General features: G+C 43.1%; 1 protein-coding gene and 1 long non-coding RNA gene across 2 annotated transcripts; both read left to right on the top strand.

The window, feature by feature from the left end:
- The first annotated feature begins 200 nt into the window (after positions 1–200).
- api5 (apoptosis inhibitor 5) lies at positions 201–9,665 on the top strand. The gene is made up of 14 exons (XM_052060481.1): positions 201–537; positions 2,063–2,224; positions 2,322–2,415; positions 3,039–3,104; positions 3,185–3,336; positions 3,470–3,676; positions 3,765–3,869; positions 4,650–4,739; positions 6,592–6,773; positions 6,869–6,962; positions 7,036–7,092; positions 7,524–7,609; positions 7,708–7,850; positions 9,091–9,665. The coding sequence occupies exons 1-14, from the start codon at positions 466–468 to the stop codon at positions 9,168–9,170; spliced, it is 1,590 nt and encodes a 529-aa protein (XP_051916441.1). The 5' UTR covers positions 201–465; the 3' UTR covers positions 9,171–9,665.
- A 2,273-nt stretch (positions 9,666–11,938) lies between these two features.
- On the top strand, positions 11,939–22,039 carry LOC127597475 (uncharacterized). The gene is made up of 4 exons (XR_007961660.1): positions 11,939–12,211; positions 12,356–12,446; positions 20,059–20,126; positions 21,478–22,039. It is a non-coding gene; the product is annotated as an uncharacterized LOC127597475 (long non-coding RNA).
- Positions 22,040–22,799: the final 760 nt, after the last annotated feature.

The raw sequence follows: 22,799 nt of genomic DNA, 5'->3' as shown, positions 1-22,799 counted from the left end.
ACGTTTTATTTTACTCGAGTTGGTTAAACCAATATTTCTAAAATTACACTTGCCACTTCTGAATACAAAATGGATGTATGAATGGATGCATGCGTCAAATGAGCGCCATAACCGCGCGGCATTTTTTGCTCCATTTTGTATCACGTGTTTCTTCATCTCGCCTTGTGGTTGGCCAAACCTGCACATGCGCATCGTCGTCACTTCCGTAACTGCTTGGTTTAGCCTTCCTCTCGTCAATAGAACGTTGCTGGGTTGGCGGACAATTAGCGGGGGGCTCATAATTCACAAGCTTCTCGAAATTTCGCCACCCTGTTCCCATTCCTTGGTGCTACGTTCACAACGAAATAGTGCAAAATAGTGCCACCACCCCGTTAACCAGCAGAAAAAAAGAACCAAAGGGGATTATTTAGGCGTCTTGTTTTTGCATTGAGCTGAGCGCCAGACAGGCACATCGGACGCACGCTGATGGCGGTCACTATCGAGGATCTCTATCGAAGCTACGGGGTCCTTGCTGATGCCAAGGACGACGTCAGCCAGGTAAATGAAGAAAATGGCAAAAAATAAAGCCGCTGCATTGCTTATGTCGCTTCTAGAAAACGCCAAACCTTCATTTTCAGGCCAATGTTGCTGGCTGCTAGCTTACGTAAGCTTGTGTTGTGAGTACGGGGGTGCTAAGCTAGCATCTAGCTGTTAGCCTTGTGATGGTGCCATGTTTAAGTCACAGTCGAAGGTGCTACGAGCCACGTTTTGTTTTGTTTGTAATGAGAGGGCACTCGGACTTTGAAAGCATTTGTCCTGTCTGACTTAAAAAAAATATTAATATATATTCCGTTAATACCGGGATCGGCAGAAGGTAGGGGCGTACTGTGAAATCTTTTAATTTGATGACATTTCGATCATGTGTATTTGTCCCCCCTTGCATCCACCTTTCCTTGGCTGAAACGTCTGCCCGTTATTTGTTCCTACCTTATTTTTGGAGTTTGACTCGGTCCTGTTTTCCTTCCCCGCTTTCTTCCCCCTGGCATCTTTTCCTTCCTGACTCCTTCCATTTTTTACTTCGTTCCTTCCTTCCCTCAATCCACCATCCTTTTTCCTTCACGGAAAGCTACTAGTCTACATGACCTCCTTCCCCTTGCCCTCCATCACACCTGTTTTTTTTTTTAAATTCTGTCTCCTTACTTCTGGCCTTCCTTCATTACCTCATTCCATTTTGCCCTCCTCACTCCTCAGACCTCCTTTCATTACCTTCCTGAAGGTAATGAATTCCAGTTTTTTCCTGTCTTTGTTTACTTTGTCCCTCATCTTAAATTTGCTTTTCTGCCTTGGTCCTTCCTTCCTTCCTTCCTTCCTTCCTTCCTTCCTTCCTTCCTTCCTTCCTTCCTTCCTTCCTTCACACCTCTTTGTTATGCATTCTCACCTTTGTTTAAGCTTGTTTTTCTCTTTCCTTGATTCCCTGCATCATACCAGGTTTTATTCATGCATCGTTCTATTTTTGTCAGTCACTTAACTTTGTTTTTTTTTTTAGCTTCCTTCCACCTCCGACCTTCCTTCTTGTTTCCTTCCTTCCTACTTTCATTGCACCCATCCTTCTTTCCCTCAGACGTGCTTATTTATTTTTCTTGTCTATTCATATTCACTTTTGCCTTCCGTCCACCACAGAACTGTTTTCCACCTGACCACCATTGTCCTCAATCTGTCCCGACCCGCTGCTGTTCATTATGTATCCTTCATTCTTTTGTTTAAAACTCTTCTTCAGTTTTCCTTTGTTTGACACCTGTCCAAAACTGCTTTAGAATAACTTTTAATTGTTCTAGACTGATCTATTTGTTCTTATTATAGTCGTATTTACAGATTCACACATATTTTGCTATCTTAGCATGAGTTTTTATTTTTTTATTTTTAAATTCGTCATAGCTTCGCTTCCCACACCCCACCGCAGTTTGCCTGTATTTACTCTAACATCAATCTACTTTTTGGAAATGAGGAAATCAGTCAGTGTCTACAGTAATGTTAAACACACGCACAAAACCAATTCCAGTTCCTTGTTCTTTGCATTCTGCAGCACAAAGATGCCTACCAAGTCATCTTGGATGGCGTGAAGGGCGGGCCCAAGGAGAAGCGCCTGGCGGCTCAATTCATCCCCAAGTTCTTCAGCAGCTTCCCTGAGTTGTCGGACGCCGCCATCAACGCCCAGCTGGATCTCTGTGAAGATGACGACGTGTCAGTAAGTGTGACGACTATGTGCAGTCTCTCAAGATTTATTCTCGGGCCACGTTCATTCACTGTTAATATCTTACGACCGCCGGTTCACTTTGGTCCAGATTCGGCGGCAGGCTATCAAAGAACTCCCGCGGTTTGCCACTGGCGACAACATCCTCAAGGTGGCAGATATTCTCACCCAACTACTCCAGACAGGTACTGGATGTATAGAAAGTAAAGTAGTACCTTGATTTGACATGTGAAATATTTTTTTCAGCCAAGTACCCCCTAATCAGTGGAAAACATTTTTTGTTTGGAAAAACCAAAAATGTTTCACAGAGTGCTGTAGCATTTTAAAAACAATTTTGCATGGTTGCTACTTTTTAAATACCGTATTTTCACAACCATTCGCCGCACCGTACGGTTGGGCGCAGTCTCATTAATGGGTGCTATTTCTGTATTTTACACATAGACAAAACGCACTGTATGATTGGCAGCAGTTTTATAGTCATGAAAATACGGTATATTTTAAAATCTCACATACCTCTTGAAGCTCCTTCACGTTCTGATAACCAATCTTGTGTACCATACTAAGCTATTTTTATTCAAGAAAACCATACAAACAACAACAACCTCGGAAACATTTGAGTGTTTTTGTTTTGCGGGCTGGAATGGATTATTGGCATTTAGTTCCATTTCCCCTTGGGAAATTGATTGATTGATTATATAAGTAAATTGAGTTACGTACCTCTGCATTGTTTTATAAATTTATCATTCATTTTTATAGCAGTGTTGAACAAAAGCCCATTTTTAAGTGTCATATGTGTTAATTTTTTTAGATGATACAGCAGAATTCAACCAAGTGAACATTTCGCTGATTTCCATCTTCAAGATTGACGCGAAAGGTGCGTGCTTGTTTGTTTCAGTGAGCATTTGAATTTTCCCCCTCTGCTAACATTGATTAAGATTGTCGCCTGTTGCACAGGCACCCTCGGTGGCCTCTTCTCGCAGATTCTTCAAGGGGAGGACATCGTGCGTGAGCGGGCCATCAAGTTTCTGTCCACCAAGCTCAAGACCTTGCCTGAGGATGTCATGACAAAGGAGGTGGAGGAGTATGTCTTCACAGAGACGAAGAAGGTTGTGCCTGTGTGTTTGCAAATTGAAACTTTGATGAAGTTATTGTTCACAAGACAAGCATCATATTAGTGCTATTGTTGACAATAACCCCCGCCCTCTCTCTCTCTCTCTCGCTCTCCCTCTATCCCCTCAGGTGTTGGAGGACGTGACTGGTGAGGAGTTTGTGTTACTGATGCGCTTGGTGTCGAACCTGCGCGTGTTGCAGACAGTGAGCGGGCGCCAGCAGCTGGTGGAGCTGGTGGTGGAACAGGCCTTCCTGGAGCAGGCGCTCAACCCAGCCGACCCCGACACTGTGGACCGCCTGCTTCAGTGCACGCGCCAGGCGCTGCCCCTCTTCTCTGTGAGTACATCAAAGGTATCTTTTCACTGTCGATTTTCCGTCTTCAAAATGTCAAAAATGTTAATGATTTCCATTCTTTCACCTGTAGAAAAATGTCCATTCCACACGTTTTGTGACATACTTTTGTGAACACGTCCTGCCTAACCTCAGCATGCTGACGACTCCTGTGGCCGAGCTCGACATCCAGCTTGAGGTCAGTTTGCTTAATATGTCCTGTTTTGGGGTTTGAGAGTTTATTTTTAACCCTCAACCGGTATCGTAAAATTCTGCCCTATTGAGCGCACAGGGGCAAAAGTTGCACGCGCGAAATAAATATAATTTGTATATTAAAAATACAAGTAAGGGTTCGCAACAACAACAAAAAAATCCTAACTTGCTATGAGAAACAAAAATAAAAGGTGGAATGCAGCGACTTTCCTTTTCCAACTTTTGTGAGGTATGTTGAGAGTGCCATTTACTGATCCAAATGCTTCAACGTATGCAGAATAGATTTAAAAATATGAGCAGTTCACATGTCAACTTGGATCTCACCGATAAAGATTTTGGCGTGATAGGGAACCCACGAAGAGACTAACCTTTTGAGATAAAAAAAATTGGCAAACAAGTCAGATCTTTCAGACGCATGTTTAAGACGCTTGTATTTCTAACTTTTCGGGTACTTGCCTCTACTTCCTGTATTGCTGCTGACGTGTAGTGATAAAGTCGCGTCTTTCAAAGAAGGAAATGACTTAAGTTGTGAAAAAGTGTTCCGTTATTCCCAACAAGAGTTAATGCAACTGCGGCACCTGCTTCCAATCGGCACCTCGCGTCCCACCAAACTCGATACTCACGACGGCTGCCGCACACGCAATTGACAAGGTGTTGTGTGTATGACGCTCTGTATGACTCAGCTAATCACACTGTTGCTCGTTAGCGCTACGTGCGTGAAGACGTGTCTTTTTAACGCTGCGCGTCTTTATGTGCATCTGTGCAGGTCCTCAAGCTGCTGGCAGAGATGAGTCCTTTCTGTGGTGACATGGACAAACTGGAGACCAACCTCAACATGCTTTTCACCAAGCTGCTGGTGGGTAAACGGCACAGACTACCATCAGCCAAACACTTCATTGAGAGTATGTGCGACTGCGCCATGCCGTGGGCACCTACCACCGTGGCAGGCATGCTCAAATTCAAGCTATTTCAGTTTGGGAGAAACACGCCGCTACGGCATCTTGGCGCTTCCAATCGGAGAGATGTTGGTGGAGTGCCATCCATCCATCCATCCATCCATCCATCCATCCATCCATCCATCCATCCATCCATCCATCCATCTTCTACTGCTTATCTGGGGTTAGGTCGCAGGAGCAGCAGCTTTAGCAGGGAAGCCCAGACTTCCTTCTCCCCAGCGTGTCCTGGCTCATGCTGGTGGCACATGCCCGGAATACCTCACCAGGGAGGTGTATTCAGGAGGCATCCTAATCAGATGTCCGAGCGACCTCATCTGGCTCCTCTCGAAGTGGAGGAGAAGCGGCTCGACTCTGAGCACCTCTCGGATGATCGAGCTTCTCGCCCTATCTCTAAAGGAGAGCCAGGACACCCTGCGGAGAAAACTCATTTCGGCCGCGTGAACCCGGGATCTCGTTCTTTCGGTCACGGCCCATAGAGCGTGACCATAGATGAGGGTTGGGACGTAGATCGACCGGTAAATTGAGAGCTTCGCCCTTTGGCTCAGCTCCTTCTTTACCACGACGGGCATCACAGCAGACGCTGCACCGATCCGCCTGTCGATGTCTCGCTCCCTCCTGCCCTCACTCGTGAACAAGACCCCAAGATACTTAAACTCCTCCACTTGGGGCAAGATCTCCTCCCCGTCCCGGAGGGGGCACTCTGCCCTTTTCCGACTGAGAACCATTATTTCAGATTTGGAGGTGGTGGAGTGGTTCCGTAGTTAAAATGGCATGGAGGAAATACCACGTCCTTAGTTGTAGGACACAAGACAGACCTTGTCCTGTAACCGAGTAAAAAGGGCACAGTGTCCAAATCAGCCAGGAAAGACACCAGCCTTGAAAATCACTTCCTGCTTTTTCACTTTGCAACAAATACTGGCATGGTTGTGCCTTACCTCGCACCCTACCCCACATTGGGTTAGGCACAAACTAGGCGCAATGTAAACGCATCTCAAGTTGATTTGAGTTCTCCCCCTCTGCCAGAAGCGTATTGAGTTTTGCTCAAGCTCCCTATTTTACAAGCTCAAAGGCACTCGTCCTACGAGGTGAAGTCATCAAGCTTCCCATAGGCCTGTGACTTGTGTTGCAAACTTCTTTCAATTTTCAAAATTGGAAATTTTTCATGGGAATTGACCAAGAGTTTAGACACATGAAAATTAGCTCATAATAGGGTTATGCAACTGCTTGAGTGAAATGGGGGTGGGGGGGGGGGGGGGGAGATTCATTCATTCATCTTCCTAACCGCTTGATCCTCACTAGGGTCGCGGGGGTGCTGGAGCCTATCCCAGCTGTCTCCGGGCAGTAGGCGGGGGACACCCTGAATCGGTTGCCAGCCGATCGCAGGGCACACAGAGACGAACAACCATTCGCACTCACACCTAGGGACAATTTAGATTGTCCAATCAGCCTGCCTTGCATATTTTTGGAATGTGGGAGGAAACCGGAGCACCCGGAGAAAACCCACGCAGGCCCGGGGAGAACATGCAAACTCCACACAGGGAGGCCGGAGCTGGAATCGAACCCGGTACCTCTGCACTGTGAAGCCGACGTGCGAACCACTGGACTCTACCGGGCCGCCCGGGGGGGGAGATTGAGAAATTAATATATGGTGCATGTGGGCAAGCAGCCCTCTTTAATTTGCATGGATGTCTATGACAAAAACAAAACATTGAATATCATATTGTACTTAATTCCCATTATCTCGCCCCATAGGAGTACATGCCTCTGCCGCCAGAAGAGGTGGAGAACGGCGAGCAGACAGCCGGCGAGGAGCCCAAGCTGCAGTTCAGCTACGTGGAGTGTCTGCTCTTCAGCTTCCACCAGCTGGGCAAAAAACTACCTGACTTCCTCATTGATAAAGTGGACGCTGAGCGCCTCAAAGATTTCAAGATCAGGTACGCATATATCACAGGTGATATGAACTACACTGACTCATCAAATGTCACCAATGTAATGTCATTAAAAAAAACGGTTGTGATGGCACTTACAGGTTACAGTATTTCGCCAGAGGCCTGCAGGTTTACATCAGACAGCTGCGAGTGGCTCTGCAAGGCAAGACGGGACAAGCGCTTAAGACGGACGAGGTATACGGCGCGATCTTTCTGAGTCTGTCAAACCATGTGTGTGCTGACGTGGACTTGTTTTAATAATCATCAGAACAAGATCAAGGTGGTGGCCCTGAAGATTACAAACAACATCAACGTCCTCATCAAGGTCGGTTGCGGTTGAATTAGGAACTCGGGCAAATCTCTTATTTACATCGGCTATCTGTTATGGCATTTCCTCATAGTGACTCCAACTCAAATGAACACCAAGCCATCCGATTTAGTCGAATAAGTGTGCCCCTCAAATTGGTGCTTCCCCTGGACATTTCATACTACTGAGCCATTTGAATTCCGTTGTGAACCAAAACAACAAAAAAACGGTACTCTAGGCATGAGTAAAAAACTGGAGGTAACAAAACCACCTTCTACCAAGGCAGAAACGGTATTTCATCCATAAAGTGATACAAATTCACCTCACTGCACTGTCGGTCGCTCCTCAAATCGTGGCCTCACCCGTGATGGACACAAGGCAATCGGCAATTTGCCCGCTTTATCATAAACATATCCCTCTGATAGATTTGATCTAACTGTGTGTCTCAGGATCTTTTCCACAACCCTCCGTCATTTAAGAGCGCCGTCACGCTGTCCTGGAAGCCTGTCCAGAAGACCGAGGCGGCGGCGGTGTCGTAAGTTTGACACACAAAAGCACAACACACAAAGCGGCTAATGCCCGATTCTCCTTACATGACTGAGCATTACCTCTGCTCTCTCTTTCACGCCGCAGTCTTAAGCGTCCATCCGGTGACGACGCAGGCACGGGCGTTACCCTGAAGAAGCAGATGGCTGCGCAGCCTCGGCGAGACGCTCGGCAAATCTACAACCCACCCAGCGGCAAATACAGCGCATCCCTCGGGAACTTGAGCTACGGTAGGATTGCTAGCACAGTCTGATCATGGCACACGTTGACAGTTTTAGTAGTAACGTATGGAAATGCTCTTTATTGTTTTATGTACACGATGTTATTGCCACCGAGGATTAAATGTGAATACATTTGGGACATGGTGAGGAGATTTGCTTTCGATACCTCCAATATTAACATTAACATTCATTTTTTCATAGCAACTCGCGCTCAAAAACTTGAATCCGTCCGAAGCTCAACCCAGCTACACTATATGAAGAGCGAACAATAATTTTATAGTTAATAAATAATTATACGAGTGGACCATTTTTATTTGTTTCACATGGGAGCTTGAAATGATTGAAAAATCTTGAAAGAAAATTCGATTTTTATCCATTAGTTCACTCAACAAAAAAACTAAAAGCACTGTAAAAAATGAGAATTTGGTTTTCCTTATGTAGCCATTTAAGTGAAAAATGAAAAATTGTGTGCTTGCACAATGATTAATAAATTTCAATTAAAAAAAAACAAGACATTTTTAGAAAATCGTTGGCTCCTTTTTAAAAAATTGTTGGTCACCATTTGAAATAAAACAAAATCTATGGGGACCCTCCTAATTTTTCATAAATATTTTTGTTTTCATCCCTTGATGTCCCTTGTTGACCAATTAATACAATTACAAAGCTAATAACAAAATCACTTTTGAGGCCCCCTTTTTTTTCATTGATCAATTCGCAATAAAAATGTTTAAAAATACTGTAAACCCAAAGTTTTTTTTATCCTCAGAAGTTATTGATAAGAAAACCTTTATTTTTCTCACAATGGAGAAATTCCTAATTTACAGCAGCAAGATTATGAAAGGGAGAAGTAGGAGAACAAAACGTATCAATTGGATCTCATATACCGGAATGTACCTTGCTTGTTATATAGGGCGAAATATTTGTTTTAAAAAAAAAAAAAGCATGCTTTAGGTCACCGCCGAAACTTTTTGTACAACCTTATATGACACTTTAAATACATAAAGCACAGGTGGGGAACTTCGGTTCCTCGAGAGCCAGATCGTATCTGTTTTACAAGTCTCCCTCCTCCAACTCATCTGACTCAAGGGATCAGGATCAATACAGGCTTCAAAAGAGCTTGCTGTTAGCTGATCATTTGAATCAGGTGTGTTGGAGTAAAGGATGGCTTGAGAGCAACCAGATTGTGTGTGATTTTGTGTGGGCCATGCGCTAACATTATGGTCTTCACCATCGTGAATGTTGCCTACAGAGCAGCGCGGCGGCTTCAAGGGCGGACGGGGACGGGGCTTCGGCACCAGAGGCAACAGAAGCCGAGGGCGGATCTACTGAGTCGGGTCACCAAGATGGTGGGTGGGGGCGGTGCTTCTTAATGAACTGCATCACGCCTGGATCTTTGTCAACCTTAAATGGATTACGTACCACCACTATTGTCCCACTTCCATTTAAAAAAGTAAAAGAAAATCGTCACAATGAAAATTTTTATCCAGATCAACTAGAATTCGTCAAGAAGCCAAGGCCCATAGCTGTAGTTTCCTCTCCTTTTTTGTTTTTTATTGAATGACGTATCCTTGTGGAACAAAAAGACTGCAGAGTTGTGACACACAATAGTTTTTCAAAACAAACCCCCCAAAAAAGAAAAAAAAACTGTCCTTTTTGGTTTGCAACGTGATGTTGGAATGCATTTGTTTTTACATTTTTATTTAATCTTGTTTTCATGTTTAAAATTATGTAGTAGAGCTTCAGTTTCAATTGGCCGACTATTACAACTTTGTATGAATCGCTGATGTTGTCGGATTTTTATCATAAACTTGTATGGAACTATGAGCGGTCGGTGTCATGTATTCATGTTCGATAACGCACATCCACCTAAGATAAGGTAAGATATCCTTTATTTGTCCCACACTGGGGAAATTTACTGCCTCCAGCAGCAAGAATGTAGGCAGAAAGAAGAAAAAACAAACAAACACCGTTCAATTCAGTGCAATATAAATACAAAATGGATAAATCGCAGTGCTATTTACAGTTGTTTTCACATCAATTAATGATTATTAATATTACTGTTGCTATTTTTATTCAGCAGCCTGACAGCAGTCGGTAGGAACGAGCGTCTGTATCTCCTTGCAGCGCGGGTGTAACAGTCTCTGGCTGAAGGAGCTAACTAGTGCTGTCAGGGCGGGCTGGAGGGTATGGGAGGGACTGTCCATCATAGCTTTTAGCTTAGTTAGCATCCTTTTGTTGCCCACCTCCTCCAGAGTGTCAAGGGAGCAGCCCAGGACAGAACTGGCCTTCCTGACCTGTCGCAAAGTACAGATACCTTGCTTTTTTATTGGCCTTGTTATGCTACCGTAGTGGTGAAGACATGATCATGACACAGGATGGTGGGCCATAAGTTTCCATCTACAGAGTTTTACAATACATAGGGCATCTAAAACGTTAAAAAAAGAAATGCATGATACATTTTTCTATGTATGGAAACTTATGGCCCACTCCGTCGAACCAGAAATGCAAAATATATACGTCTATAGCTACAATGTTAGCGGAAAAACAACTCCCCTGTTTGAAAGTATTCGTATTTATTGCAATAGTTTCAGAATTTTGAAATCTGATGACGATTTTACTCTAATTTCTCTTTTTTGTTGTTGTTAGAACTTAAATTTGGATGTGATGAGGGATTGCGAGTACTTTACCATGATGCGAGTCCATTTATCAGTATTTGGGAGAATGTTAAAGATTTGATTTCGATGCAAAATGAGGCCTCTCCACGTTTTGCTACTGTCCTTTGTGAATGGCTGAGTGCCTCTTTCAACAGGAGATAGATGTGACTTCACTTTTTTTCTTTTTGTACAAAACCAAAGATTTGAAGGGCAAATATGGTCTTCCAAACCACAAAATTTAGCTTCTGGTCACGCAAAGAAAAAAAATGGACCTGCCATTTGGTGGAAGTCATCCCTTTCCCCGTTACTTAATTTCTGATGCATTAAAGAACAGCAAGAAAATTAAATGCGTACTAAATTCTCATCCATTTAAAAACCAGCAAACCCCCCCCCCCCCCCCCAACCTGTTATTAAACCACTTGTGAATAGTTTACTGTAGGAAGTTATTTTTCAATCACTCTGTGTGGGTAGGTGTACAGGAAATGCGGTAGTGACTCAGGACTTAATTAGCAATCCAAATATACATGAATTTATCTTGCTGGGCCGGTAGCTAATGCAAAAAAAAGATTGGGCTTCATGCATTGAAATTGAAACTATCTTAACCATCCAATTCTGACAAACCGTAATCTCAGTTGGATAAAACAATTGATTGGAGGTGGCAGCTGATAGACGAGTGTGCACCCTAATGTACTTTTTTCTTTTGTATCGTGAGATGAGTATCGAGATGAAAGAGCAAAATAATTTTTAAAATGTTGTGACAGGCTGTTCCCTCTAAGGGGCGATACAGACCAGGGTTTTCCCCTCCTGCCAGAGCAACAACCTGTTCTATTTTTAGCCCCGTTGAACGTTTCAAGCTTCATTCTTTCTTTTGTCTTGGATGCAGAGAAACCACTACACACACACATTTATGTGTGTATGCATGCATATATATAAAAATACACTAGGCGATGTGAGTTTTGTCCGATTCAAAACGGACGGCAAATATCACAGCTTTTACTCATTTCAGTGAAGGTAGACTTTCCACTCAAAATTAAGTGTGTTTCATGATTGATATTGGCTTATGGTTTGTACAAAATACACTTGATGAACGTGTGTTGCGATCATGTTGCCGAAAAAGCTCTCAAAACTGATACGATGGACACCACTCCAAATACATTCTTATTTTACCATCCCAAAACTGAGCATGGCCATCTTTATTGGGTTATATTTCGAATGAAATGGCCAGTGAGCTTTTCACACGAGGGTGTTTTTTTTTTTTTTGGGGGGGGGGGGGGCAATTTGTCGTCGCAATCCGCTGACCGTTTATTGTCTATGGTGCGTTCAAGTTCCTCCTCAAACTTCTCCATTTTGGCCAGCAGGAGGTAGTAAACAACCGTGGGAAAAGAATCTCCCCTTCTCTGGTGATTGATCGTGACCAGGTATTTCCCAAAGCGCGCGCACACACACTCACACGCACTGCAGAGCTGAAAATAATCATGCAGTGGTGAAGGAGGAGGAAGCGTGGGCAGATAGGGGATCTAAATTATTGGGGTACATAGCAAGCACCCTTGCCCATTATTGCTGCTATTGTAACGTGTTTGACGTGTGATGTGGTATGCTTTGGCTCACAAGCTCTTTGTCTCCTTTGCCATAGTTGTTTTTCCCTTCCCATTTTCAGAGTATATCCGTTTTTCGATTTTTGGAAGCTAGCAACACCCATAATACTGTCTCCAACAGGTGATCTGGGCTTTTCTTTTTCCATGCTTTTCTAGTCCCACTTGATGCCGCGCGCCTCAATTTTCAGGAGCTTATAAGAAAAAGAAATGACTCAACTGAAAAATCCTTCCTTAATTTGAATTGTGTTTCTCTTCCCCCAATCAGATCTCAGAGCCATCATATAAGTCACGGCGAAATACACATCGGATATTCCGCTTGAATGGAAACGTGAGCAAAGAATTCCTCCAATGGACAGGTAACTTAATTTCTCGCCTTTTCGTACCCGATGGAGTCACATTGGGTAACCATGGCAAACACCCAAACCAATGTAAATATGTCAATTCTTTCCCCGAATGGGAACAAAATGTCCTATTTTAGTGAATGCAAAGTGTGCATAATCTATTTATTGTCTTGTGTAAAACAAAATGAAAAGAAAACAACATATTTCTAGTTCATGGAGTCTGCAAAAATAAATAAATACATTGTCTTGAAATAAATTAAAATATAACATCATATTTCAACTTATTGCATAGTGTGCATAAATTCTATTGATTGCTTTAAACCAAACTAAAAAAAATCATATTTGTACATTAGTCCATGTTTGCATAGCTAAATGCAATTTAATAAAAAGCACTCATAAAATGATCTCATTTAAAATAAAATGAGATTAATGAAATGGCTTCTATTTAATGCATGTAAAATCTATTGATTGAAATGTCAAATAAAATGGAGAAAAAAAATCTTTTTTTCCAAAACGTGAGTTGAAATGCTGATTTTTGAAACAGTGGCGCAAAAAAAAAAAAAGCGAACGTGCACCCAAACGCATGTTGTGCCAAACCCAAATTTGCATTGCTTCCAAATTCACCCATTGAAACTCCTCCTCTTCAAGCCGGCATTGGAGCACGTCTGCTCAAGGCCTGTAAAGAGGCTATAAAAAGAATCAACTGCGTCAGCAATGCAATTTTTTTTTCTTTTGGCATCACCGAGAGCCGGCACCATATTTATACTGCAGTGATTTTCCCCCCCCCCCCCTCCTTTTAAACTGAATTTATGACATCCTTTTTGACATCATCATGTGTTTCTTGAAAGACAAGAAAGGGTTATTGAGAGGATTTTTTTGGCGGAACTCTCCTTGGTCCTGAAGCGCTGCCTGAGAACGTGTACTGTCACTGGTTCAGATATAAAATCATCCATTCTTTTCTTAAGGGTAGTTCCCCACACATGCTCACCCACCATTTCATGAGGGACACCAGCGCCATTAGTTTTGATTGACATTCCAGTCATCGTTGTAATTCTAGCTTTACGTGTGTGGCTGTCACATGGCCCACCCAGAGCTGTGTTTCCATCATCTTGCTAAAACGGAGATCCGTAACAACACGCGCACACTCACACGGATGCTTTAAGTCCCTTGAGGGGCTCTATTGCAGACCACATATACATTCTCAACATTTTTGGCACCGCCCCCCTGTTAAAAAAAGAAAAAGAAAATCCAATGATGACTAAAACAATTCACCACCTTAAAAAAGTAATAATGACTACAAAAATACAGAAAGGTAACCAATGAAAACCATTATTTGGACACACTTGCGCCCGACATGGGTAGGGGAGTGTTATTCAATGTAATAATAATCGTTTTGCTGACACCAGGAGTTGTATTGCAACATGCTGTTAGTTAGCTAGTTTTGCCTTCACCCCAAAAACACATCCTCCCCCTTCAGATATTCTGCAGTTGTCGCCACTTTAGAGTGCCTCATTGTTAGGTGTGAGTGAGTGTCCGTCACACAGAGATAGGTGCGAGAGCAAGAAGTGGGAAGTGAGTGTGTTGACGCTGGTTTTGCTCTGGCGTGGCTGCTTCACAGCTTCTTGTTTTCGCTAGACACCATTCCAACCGCCGGAGGCTTTAGACGGATGTATTTTCACAACGCGTAAAGATGCCCGACGAGGTAGCATCCATTTGAGATCTTGGATTGACAGTTGAGACTTAACGCATTCAGCAGACACGTCCACAGTGTTTGAGAGTGGCGGTAATGGCTTGACTTTTCACAATTTTGACACCTTGTTTTATAGACATGATGATTTCGGTATTTTTTAAAGTTTTGCTAGGTGGTTAACTGCATTCTTCTCTGTGCTCTGTCAAATTTAGATGCCATATTTATGTATTTTCACTTCACATCGATATTTTACTCTAGAATAGCATTGAAATTCCTTTGCCCCCATCACAATTTTAAGACTTCCTATGGCAGAATGTACCTGACTGAGCCTGCTGTTTGTTTCACGGGAGGAGCAGTGTTCTTTTCTTTGTACGCGTGGCACAGGCAAAACCGTGGGTGCGCTTTTGTTTAAGAATGAAAACCCCCACAATCAGTAAACCAATCGAATATTTTTGAGATTGTAATCACCAACAAGCCGCAAAGCTTCTGGACAATTTTTGTGAGGGTTGTCTTTGAGTTTGTATTAGTAGTAGACCCAAACATTCCAAAGCCACGTATGTATTTATATATGTGTGGATATGCATGAAAAGCCACCCACCCCCTCATGCGCAATGCTGGGAATAGTAACAGTGCGGCGAGGCAGTGCTAAATATAGCAGCCAGTGAGTGTTAACATGTCAACTTGAGCGGGAGTGCGGGGGAAGCACTCGCTGCCTGCCGCACGTGTGTATATGCAGTATGTGTGTACCTGTATACATCTCAACCCACATTCACACATTTAGCGAATGATAATCTCAAACACACTTTTCGACAAAACCGCCATATATGCAGCAATTATCAAAATAATGGCATCATGTTCCAGTGTGCATTGGATCTAGCTATTCTCTTGCATATATATACATACCGGTGTGTGTGTGTGTATATATATATATATATATATATATATATATATATATATATAATCGGTTGGATCTCCATTGAAGACGCTTGTGCAGCAAAGTGTGCGTTTATTTGATTGAAGAAGACTTGAAACATGCTCCCGACCCATCCCAACCGAAGCGTGTTATGTAATGGAGCATGTGAATGTTAGGAGTGAGGCAGGAGGAGAAAGAGGAAGAGGAGGTTGTCACTTCCTCATTTTGCTCCCCCCCCCCCCTCTGACAGATCTCCGGAAAATCCTCCCCCAAAAATGGCTTCCAATTAAATGAACCCAATTCAAATCTCATGAACAACAATTGTAGCCTATCTGATAATAAGTTAAATGGAATTGAAAGTATACCTTAAAATTGGATTTTAAAGCCCATTTGAAGTTCAATTTAAGATGAGAAAGTCTAAAAAAATGGAGAAATTCCCAATTCACAGTAGCAGAGTTATGAAAGAAAAAAAGAAGTAGAAGAACAAAATATAGGAGCTGCTGTAAAGGCTTGAAGTCAAAATAACAATAAAATTACAATTCAAATTGAATTCAGTTCATTGAAAATAGTGGGCGGCCCGGTAGTCCAGTGGTTAGCACGTCGGCTTCAAAGTGCAGAGGTCCCTGCGTGGGTTTTCTCCGGGTGCTCCGGTTTCTTCCCACATTCCAAAAACATTCATGGCAGGCTGATTGATCACTCTAAATTGTCCCTAGGTGTGAGTGACGGTGTGTGTGGTTGTTCGTCTCTGCGTGCCCTGCGATTGGCTGGCAACTGATTCGGGGTGTCCCCCGCCTACTGCCCGAAGACGGCTGGGATAGGCTCCAGCACCCCCCGCGACCCTAGTGAGGATGAAGCTGTTCGGAAAATGGATGGATGGATGAAATTAGTGTGGAACTTTGCAAAAGGGTGTTAAATTAACCATTTCGAGACATTTTTGACAGTTTCACAAGAACAAAAAAACATTTTAATCGCATTCAAATTAATTAATCTAGAAACACTTTACAAAATCTATTTACAAAAATAGGTTGCTCAATCGCATAAAACAATATTGCACTTTAAATGTGTTTAAGAATAAAAAATAAAAATTAAAATGAAATTAAACTACATTAAAAAAAAATCTGTACCGGAATGGATTAAATTTGTGTGGCTCACTATTTGGCAAGTCTCTCCAAGCCGCTGTACACAATTTTTTTGGATTTTTCTTCTCACCAATGTCGGATCTTGAGTTTGTACAATTTATCATTCAACAATAATCCGGTTTTACTCACTTACGGGCAAAGCAATATGGCAAATGAAAAAAAAAGGGGGCGGGGTTCACATTTGACAGGCCCTTTTGCTGTAGTAGGGCAGCTTTCCTTTTTTTTTTTTTTTCCTTTTACGCACAGATATCCCCAAACTCCTGGCGGGCGGGGAACACTGTGTACTCTACTCCTCATATGTCCACTGAGACCCCCCCGCCCCTTCATTGCTTAACACACATACATAAATGGAACAGCCCTGCATTCATTCACCTACTCTGCCCGCAAAACGTCGTGAATGAGTGAGCCTAGAAGTGATGAATGAAGGAGTGAGTGAATGAAGAAGTCAGCCCTCCTTCCTCTCTCTCTCTCAATGGGGCTTGTCCACCCGTTTCTTCTTCTTCTACTCATCTTCGTGATCATCACACAAGGAAAGCAAACACCCACATGAGCAAGAGGGGAGAGGGGGCCGTGGGGGGGGGGGGGTCGCATTTGTGACAAAGGCGACCTCTAGAGATGCGTTATTGTGTGCAGCAGAGCTCCCAACCAAGTATGTGATGCCAAGGATTCTGCGTGCGTGCGTGCGTGTGCGTGCGTGCGTGTGCGTGCGTGCGTGCGTGCGTGTGCGCACGCGCCAAATCTAAAAATAGCCCCACTATCGCTCTGCTCTTCCACTGGCATCATTTAGGCAGGAGAAATGGAAAAATAAATAGTGGGGGGAGAGAGGGACGAAAGGAAGGGAGTGTAATTCCTGCATATAAGGCTCAAAGATTCTTTTTTTGTTGTTGTTGTTATGGTTTTAGTCTTTTTGCCAAATATTTTAGCATAGGTGTGAAATATTCATCAGGCTGTGTTCATTAACAGTAATCAACAAATAAGGCATGCAATGTGTACATTTTAAAATACAGCGGACGAGTAGGGGAATGGGATCAGGGCTGACCATAAATAGTAAAAACCTGAAAATTTAATGCGGATTATAATTACTTTGAAAAAAACACATTTAAAAATAAATGTTATTTTTAAAAAAAGCAAATCGGGGATCAGAAGACCAGGAAAAAGAATCTGGCAAATTAGCGGGGCTTCCCACAAATAACAGGTTCACAGAAGTCTATGAATGCCTCCAAACTGTGAATCCATGAGATCCACTGTATGCATAAATACCATATGATATATATATATATATATATTTGGAGGCATTCATAGACTTCTGTGAACCTGTTATTTGTGGGTAGCCCCGCTAATTTGCCAGATTCTTTTTCCTGGTCTTCCGATCCCCGATTTGCTTTTTTAAAAAATAACATTTATTTTTAAATGTGTTTTTTTCAAAGTAATTATAATCCGCATTAAATTTTCAGGTTTTTACTATTTATGGTCAACCCTGATCCCATTCCCCTACTCGTCCGCTGTATTTTAAAATGTACACATTGCATGCCTTATTTGTTGATTACTGTTAATGAACGCAGCCTGATGAATATTTCACACCTATGCTAAAATATTTGACAAAAAGACTAAAACCATAACAACAACAAATATATATATATATATATATATATATATATATATATAATATACCATACTTTCATTCATTCATTCATTCATTCATTCATCTTCCGTACCGCTTGATCTTCACTAGGGTCGCGGGGGGCGCTGGAGCCCATCCCAGCCGTCTCCGGGCAGTAGGCGGGGGACACCCTGAATCGGTTGCCAGCCAATCGCAGGGCACACATAGACGAACAACCATCCACGCTCACACTCACACCTAGGGACAATTTAGAGTGTTCAATCAGCCTGTCATGCATATTTTTGGAATGTGGGAGGAAACCGGAGAACCCGGAGAAAACCCACGCAGGCCCGGGGAGAACATGCAAACTCCACACAGGGAGGCCGGAGCTGGAATCAAACCCGGTACCTCTGCACTGTGAAGCCGACGTGCTAACCACTGGACTACCGGGCCGCCCTCAAAGCCAATCTGTTAAATACATTTATAAATAGGTTATAAATTATTCATTAATGAAATAAAGTAAAACAAAATTTTTAAAAAATTTCATGAAATCAGATTAGATTGCCAACAACTTAATATGAGGGCAAAAGGTATATAGGTAATTTGTTTATGAATGCATCATTATTATGATGATGATGTAAACACATTGACTCCCACAAATCACATGAGATTTAAAACCGTTTTCACCCAAGGGTGAAACTAAATTTAAAATTGTTATATTCTTAAAGTCATCATCTAGAATCCAACCGTTTAACCGAATATATTCGTCAATGTCATTTTTTTTTTCAGCTTGTAAGATGGTCTCGCCCAGCTCAGTCTGTTAAATTCAAGCATCCACGTAACTTATGAGAAACAAAGGGCAGTAGATGCAACGTTACATCTCTTTGCATTTGCTATCAGCACAGCATTTGAGTCGAGCAGAGAGATTAGAGGCTGAATCGTGGCTTGTCATGTTGATTTTGAGGGAGGGAAATGCCAACATGTTGGAAAGCAGACAAGTTTAGGCACCTAACACTTGAACGGACTATGTACATAGACATATACCGATATGTTAGAAACAGAATGTGTGTTGCAACAATGAGTAGAAAAGCGTGTGTCACAACGGTGAGGAAAAAATACTCAACATGGGATGACACCAGCCGCTTTTTACCGGAAAGATGCGACCCACCACCATGAGTGGGAAGCCACTAGCAGATGGGAAGGGACATTAGAACAAATTAAAAGGGTGTGTGTGTGTGTGTGTGTGTGTGTGTGTGTGTGTGTGAATGTTTCCAAGTGCCTTAGTCACGCCCAGCTTCTCGCCGTGTGTCGTCAGCCTTGGCAGCCACGCCTGAGCGCTGCGTGACTTTCTCCAGTGACGTGGTTTTGTCGTGCATGCACGCCCGCCCCCACCACCTCTTTCCTGGTGAGGGCTCTCCTCCATCTTGTCCTCATTTTTAGGGCTCACATGATAATGGGATGGTGGTTCTTACTCAACAACCATTGAGCAGATTGCCGTGGAAGTGTTCATGCATAGCCAAATAAAAATGCCGCCCGACTCACAATGGAACCCCAAGATGGAAAGTGATTAAATCCCTATTGTGTTCCATGATCCCAGAAGATGTCTGCCAGTCAACAAATGAAACAACAACAAAAAAAAATTGAGATTTGTCACTTTCCTGAGAATGAAGTAGCCTGCTAGCTATAAAGGGGGAGAAAAAAAACTTTTGTCAGCGGAATTTATTTTCCACATTCAATATTTTTCTCAAATCAGGAAGTAGCCAACGCTCACACATTTTGAGCCATTGAAAAAACATTACGTTTTTGTTGATCTTTTTTTCCCATTTGCGGTACAAAGAAAATGGTTCCCAACCCTCAAATGTAAATGGTAGAAACCCGTTCAACTATTCCGGATGTTATTCTTCATGAAACAGTTAGGAGCCTGTTAGCGAAAAAAGCGAACAGAAATTTTTACTTAAAATAAATCTTGGTGAATTTATTTGCCCTTTTTTACTCAGTTTAGACTCGAGTGAAAATGCCCCTCCTCCCATCCCAAAATGCGAATAGTACCGTTCCCTTCATCTTTTTCTACTGGCTTATATCATTCTCTGTGAACTAGTAGCCTGCTAGCTAACAAAGCTGTCCTGTGGAGTCAATTTTTTTCCTCACAGCTACCTGGAGACCTCTTGAGATGAGAGTCACCTACACACAACGGACACCAACTAAAAAAAATAATGCCTCTTCCTCCGCTGCTTCAACAAACACCCACCCAAATGTAATCTTGTGTGTTTGTGTCACCTCTAAAGCTCGAGAAGTACCAAAAGGCGAGAACTAGAACATCCCACGACACGAGCTACGGTCCACCTCAATTCAAGTGGGTGAATCACAAGAGCTAATTCTGTCCTGATGCCATGTGTGAGTGTTTATTTTTGTTTGTCACTCATTCCTTCGCGGGTGGAATGTGGAAAAATACAAACACTCATTGGCAGTGAGAAGATGCACCAAAAATACAATAAACAGCTTCAGTCACACCTGAGCATTGTCACTGCAGATTTCTTTTCTAATACACTGACAGAAGAAAAAAAAAAACAGAAAACCTATCAACCTAAAAATTCCCCCAAACTCCCTCATTGTTAATTTTCTTTCCAATTTTTTTAAAAAATATGTATTCATTTTCATTGTTACTTTCAGTTCAGAACCACAGACAGCTCCTACTCTGTCAGTCCATTCCTGTCGCCTTACCTCCTCCATGGCAAATTCTGATGGTTCTTGTGGTATGGCCTTCTTACATGACCACAATATAAGCAACGTGACATCACAGCGCGGTGATAGCCAATGACATCGACAAAGATGAGAAAGTTGACACAGTCGCTCGCAACGGACGACAAGTTTACTGTTCTCCCTCCACCAATCCGCAAACCCCTCCGTGCGCTTAGTACCCCAGATGGATCGGTGCCAGAAAATGGTACAATCCAGATAAGTTATTTTGGTACCCTTGGCATCTTATGACAATGGACACGCCCTTTCGATGCTTATCTGCCATCATTGGCACCCCTTTTTGCTTCAATCTTTATTTATTTATTTATTTGAACGAAACAATTCCTTTCAAGAATGGTCCTGAATGTAATGACGTGGTTATCATTGTGCTTCAACATCAGGGGTCCTCAAGGTGTTCCCTTTCCCTGTCGCCTAAAGGTTAAATGGGAGGGGGCGGAGTGGTGTGCTGTTGAATGTGGTCGGGTGGGAAGGCTGAGAGATATTTTTAGATCAGAGAAAGAGATGTTTTCATTCTGACATTTTTGACCCCAAAGAGAATTGTCGCGCCATCTGTTTACATCCCAATGTGGAATCTCATTCTTTTGTGCATGTCTGTATGAATGTGTGTGCGCGTGTGTGTGTGTGTGTGTGTGTGTGTGTAGGATGATGATGGTGGGCTGTTTGGGCGATAAAACATCACCCCAAAACACCCCAACCTTAAACGCTCCCTCCCTCTGTCTGTCTTTCTCTCCTGCTCTGCTTGTGAGCTGAATTAATTTGATACTATTTTTGAAAGTCAGTGTTTCTAAGGGATACCTAATGACGCAATGACGTCAATGCAGGTCAATAACACGTTGAGAGAGAGAGAGAGAGAGAGAGAGAGAGAGAGAGAGACTCTCATGGAGAGTGACAACTAGAGAGAAAGACAATGAGGTTATTTTATTTATTTATTTTTTTGCTCCACACAGAGGTTGATATCGTTCTCTCCAGCCCAGCCGTGCTGCCTTGTTTCTGGGTACCTTGTTTCTGGGTAACTTAACCTGTGACACCCCGCTATTCTCCATTCTTCCCTGGGTGGAGGGTTTCCATGAAAGTATGTTTCTTTTTATTGTGTCCCTTGAAGCTGTCTGGAAGCACACACACACACACACACACACACACACACACACACACACGTGCATGCACATGCACACACGCACATCCACACTGAGGTGAATCGTGCTTCTCCCCCAAATGATCACCCCCCCCCCCCACCCTCCCTACCTCCTGTTCTCTGCTTTGGTGCGCTGGCTCACATATGTAATTCTGCCCCCCAACCACTTCTCTCTATATCGTACACCCGCCCCTATACCTCCAACATGAGCCCCCATCCTCCATTTCTTTCTTCCAGAATCGGGAATTGGCAATGCCGGCAAACATTTGGGTCTGATCCAGGAGAGGAAGCATCAGCACCGTACTGGCCTGACTCCTGCAACCGTACCCCCCCACCTTCTTGTTCTCCTACCCTTTCTCACCACCTCCAAATCCCCCTGCCCCCCCCCCCCCCAAAATCTCCACACAGATTTAAGGGTAAGTGCTTCCATTTGTAGTCAAGAAAGTTTGACCGCATGTGTGTATCTTTTTTTTTTCTTTTTTTGGGAGGACATCCTATGGGCATAGATCCCCCCCACCCTCTTGAATCCCTCCCCTCCCTCCTCCCTCCTCCATCTTCCATCCGGGCAATATCAGCACAAACTTGACGTAGTTGCCAAGTGGATTTAGGTGAACGTGTCGATCCATCTTGGTGGAGAGGTTTTTTCTATTTCTTTTTGTGGGGAGTGGGGAGGGAGTAAGGGATCTTTGCGTGATTTTGCAGACACTCCACCAGAGAGAGAGGGAGAGAGAGGAAAGAATGAGGGGAGGACGCATGAGGCTGCAGTGATGCGTAGGAGTGTTGTTCACATGCCGGGGGATCTTCCGCTGCGCCGCTCGGCAACAACAAGCAGGAAGCACACAAGGCAGGTTAGGAAAAAAAAAAACAATCTTGGAATACGTTTGTTTGTACTGTAATACATTTGTCTGTTTCACACAACTTTATTGTATCTAAGTGCTTTGCTTTGAAAAAATGTGAAACCCTCGTCTTTAAAACCAATGCATAGATAAGCGTTGTAAAAAGTCAGCAGTAAAGTAAGAAAGTCAACAGCAGCAGCAGCAGGTTGCCGTGGAACATTGAGTAAAGCGTGGGGTGGGCTGCGCCAGCCCTCTTGATTCTTCCACGTGATTGTTTTGTAACGCAAGTCAGTGGATGGCG

Source organism: Hippocampus zosterae, chromosome 3 (assembly GCF_025434085.1).
Source record: "Hippocampus zosterae strain Florida chromosome 3, ASM2543408v3, whole genome shotgun sequence".
In the NCBI taxonomy this organism is placed as follows: Eukaryota; Metazoa; Chordata; class Actinopteri; order Syngnathiformes; family Syngnathidae; genus Hippocampus; species Hippocampus zosterae.
Note: the sequence above shows the minus strand (reverse complement) of the source record. Positions and strands in the feature narration are given on the sequence as shown.

Excerpts from the sequence above, each read along its gene's own strand:
- api5 (XM_052060481.1), top strand. The coding sequence starts at position 466 with ATGGCGGTCACTATCGAGGATCTCTATCGAAGCTACGGGGTCCTTGCT. Across the intron at positions 538-2,062 it reads CCAAGGACGACGTCAGCCAG|CACAAAGATGCCTACCAAGT; the intron begins GTAAATGAAGAA and ends TGCATTCTGCAG. Across the intron at positions 7,093-7,523 it reads ACATCAACGTCCTCATCAAG|GATCTTTTCCACAACCCTCC; the intron begins GTCGGTTGCGGT and ends TGTGTGTCTCAG.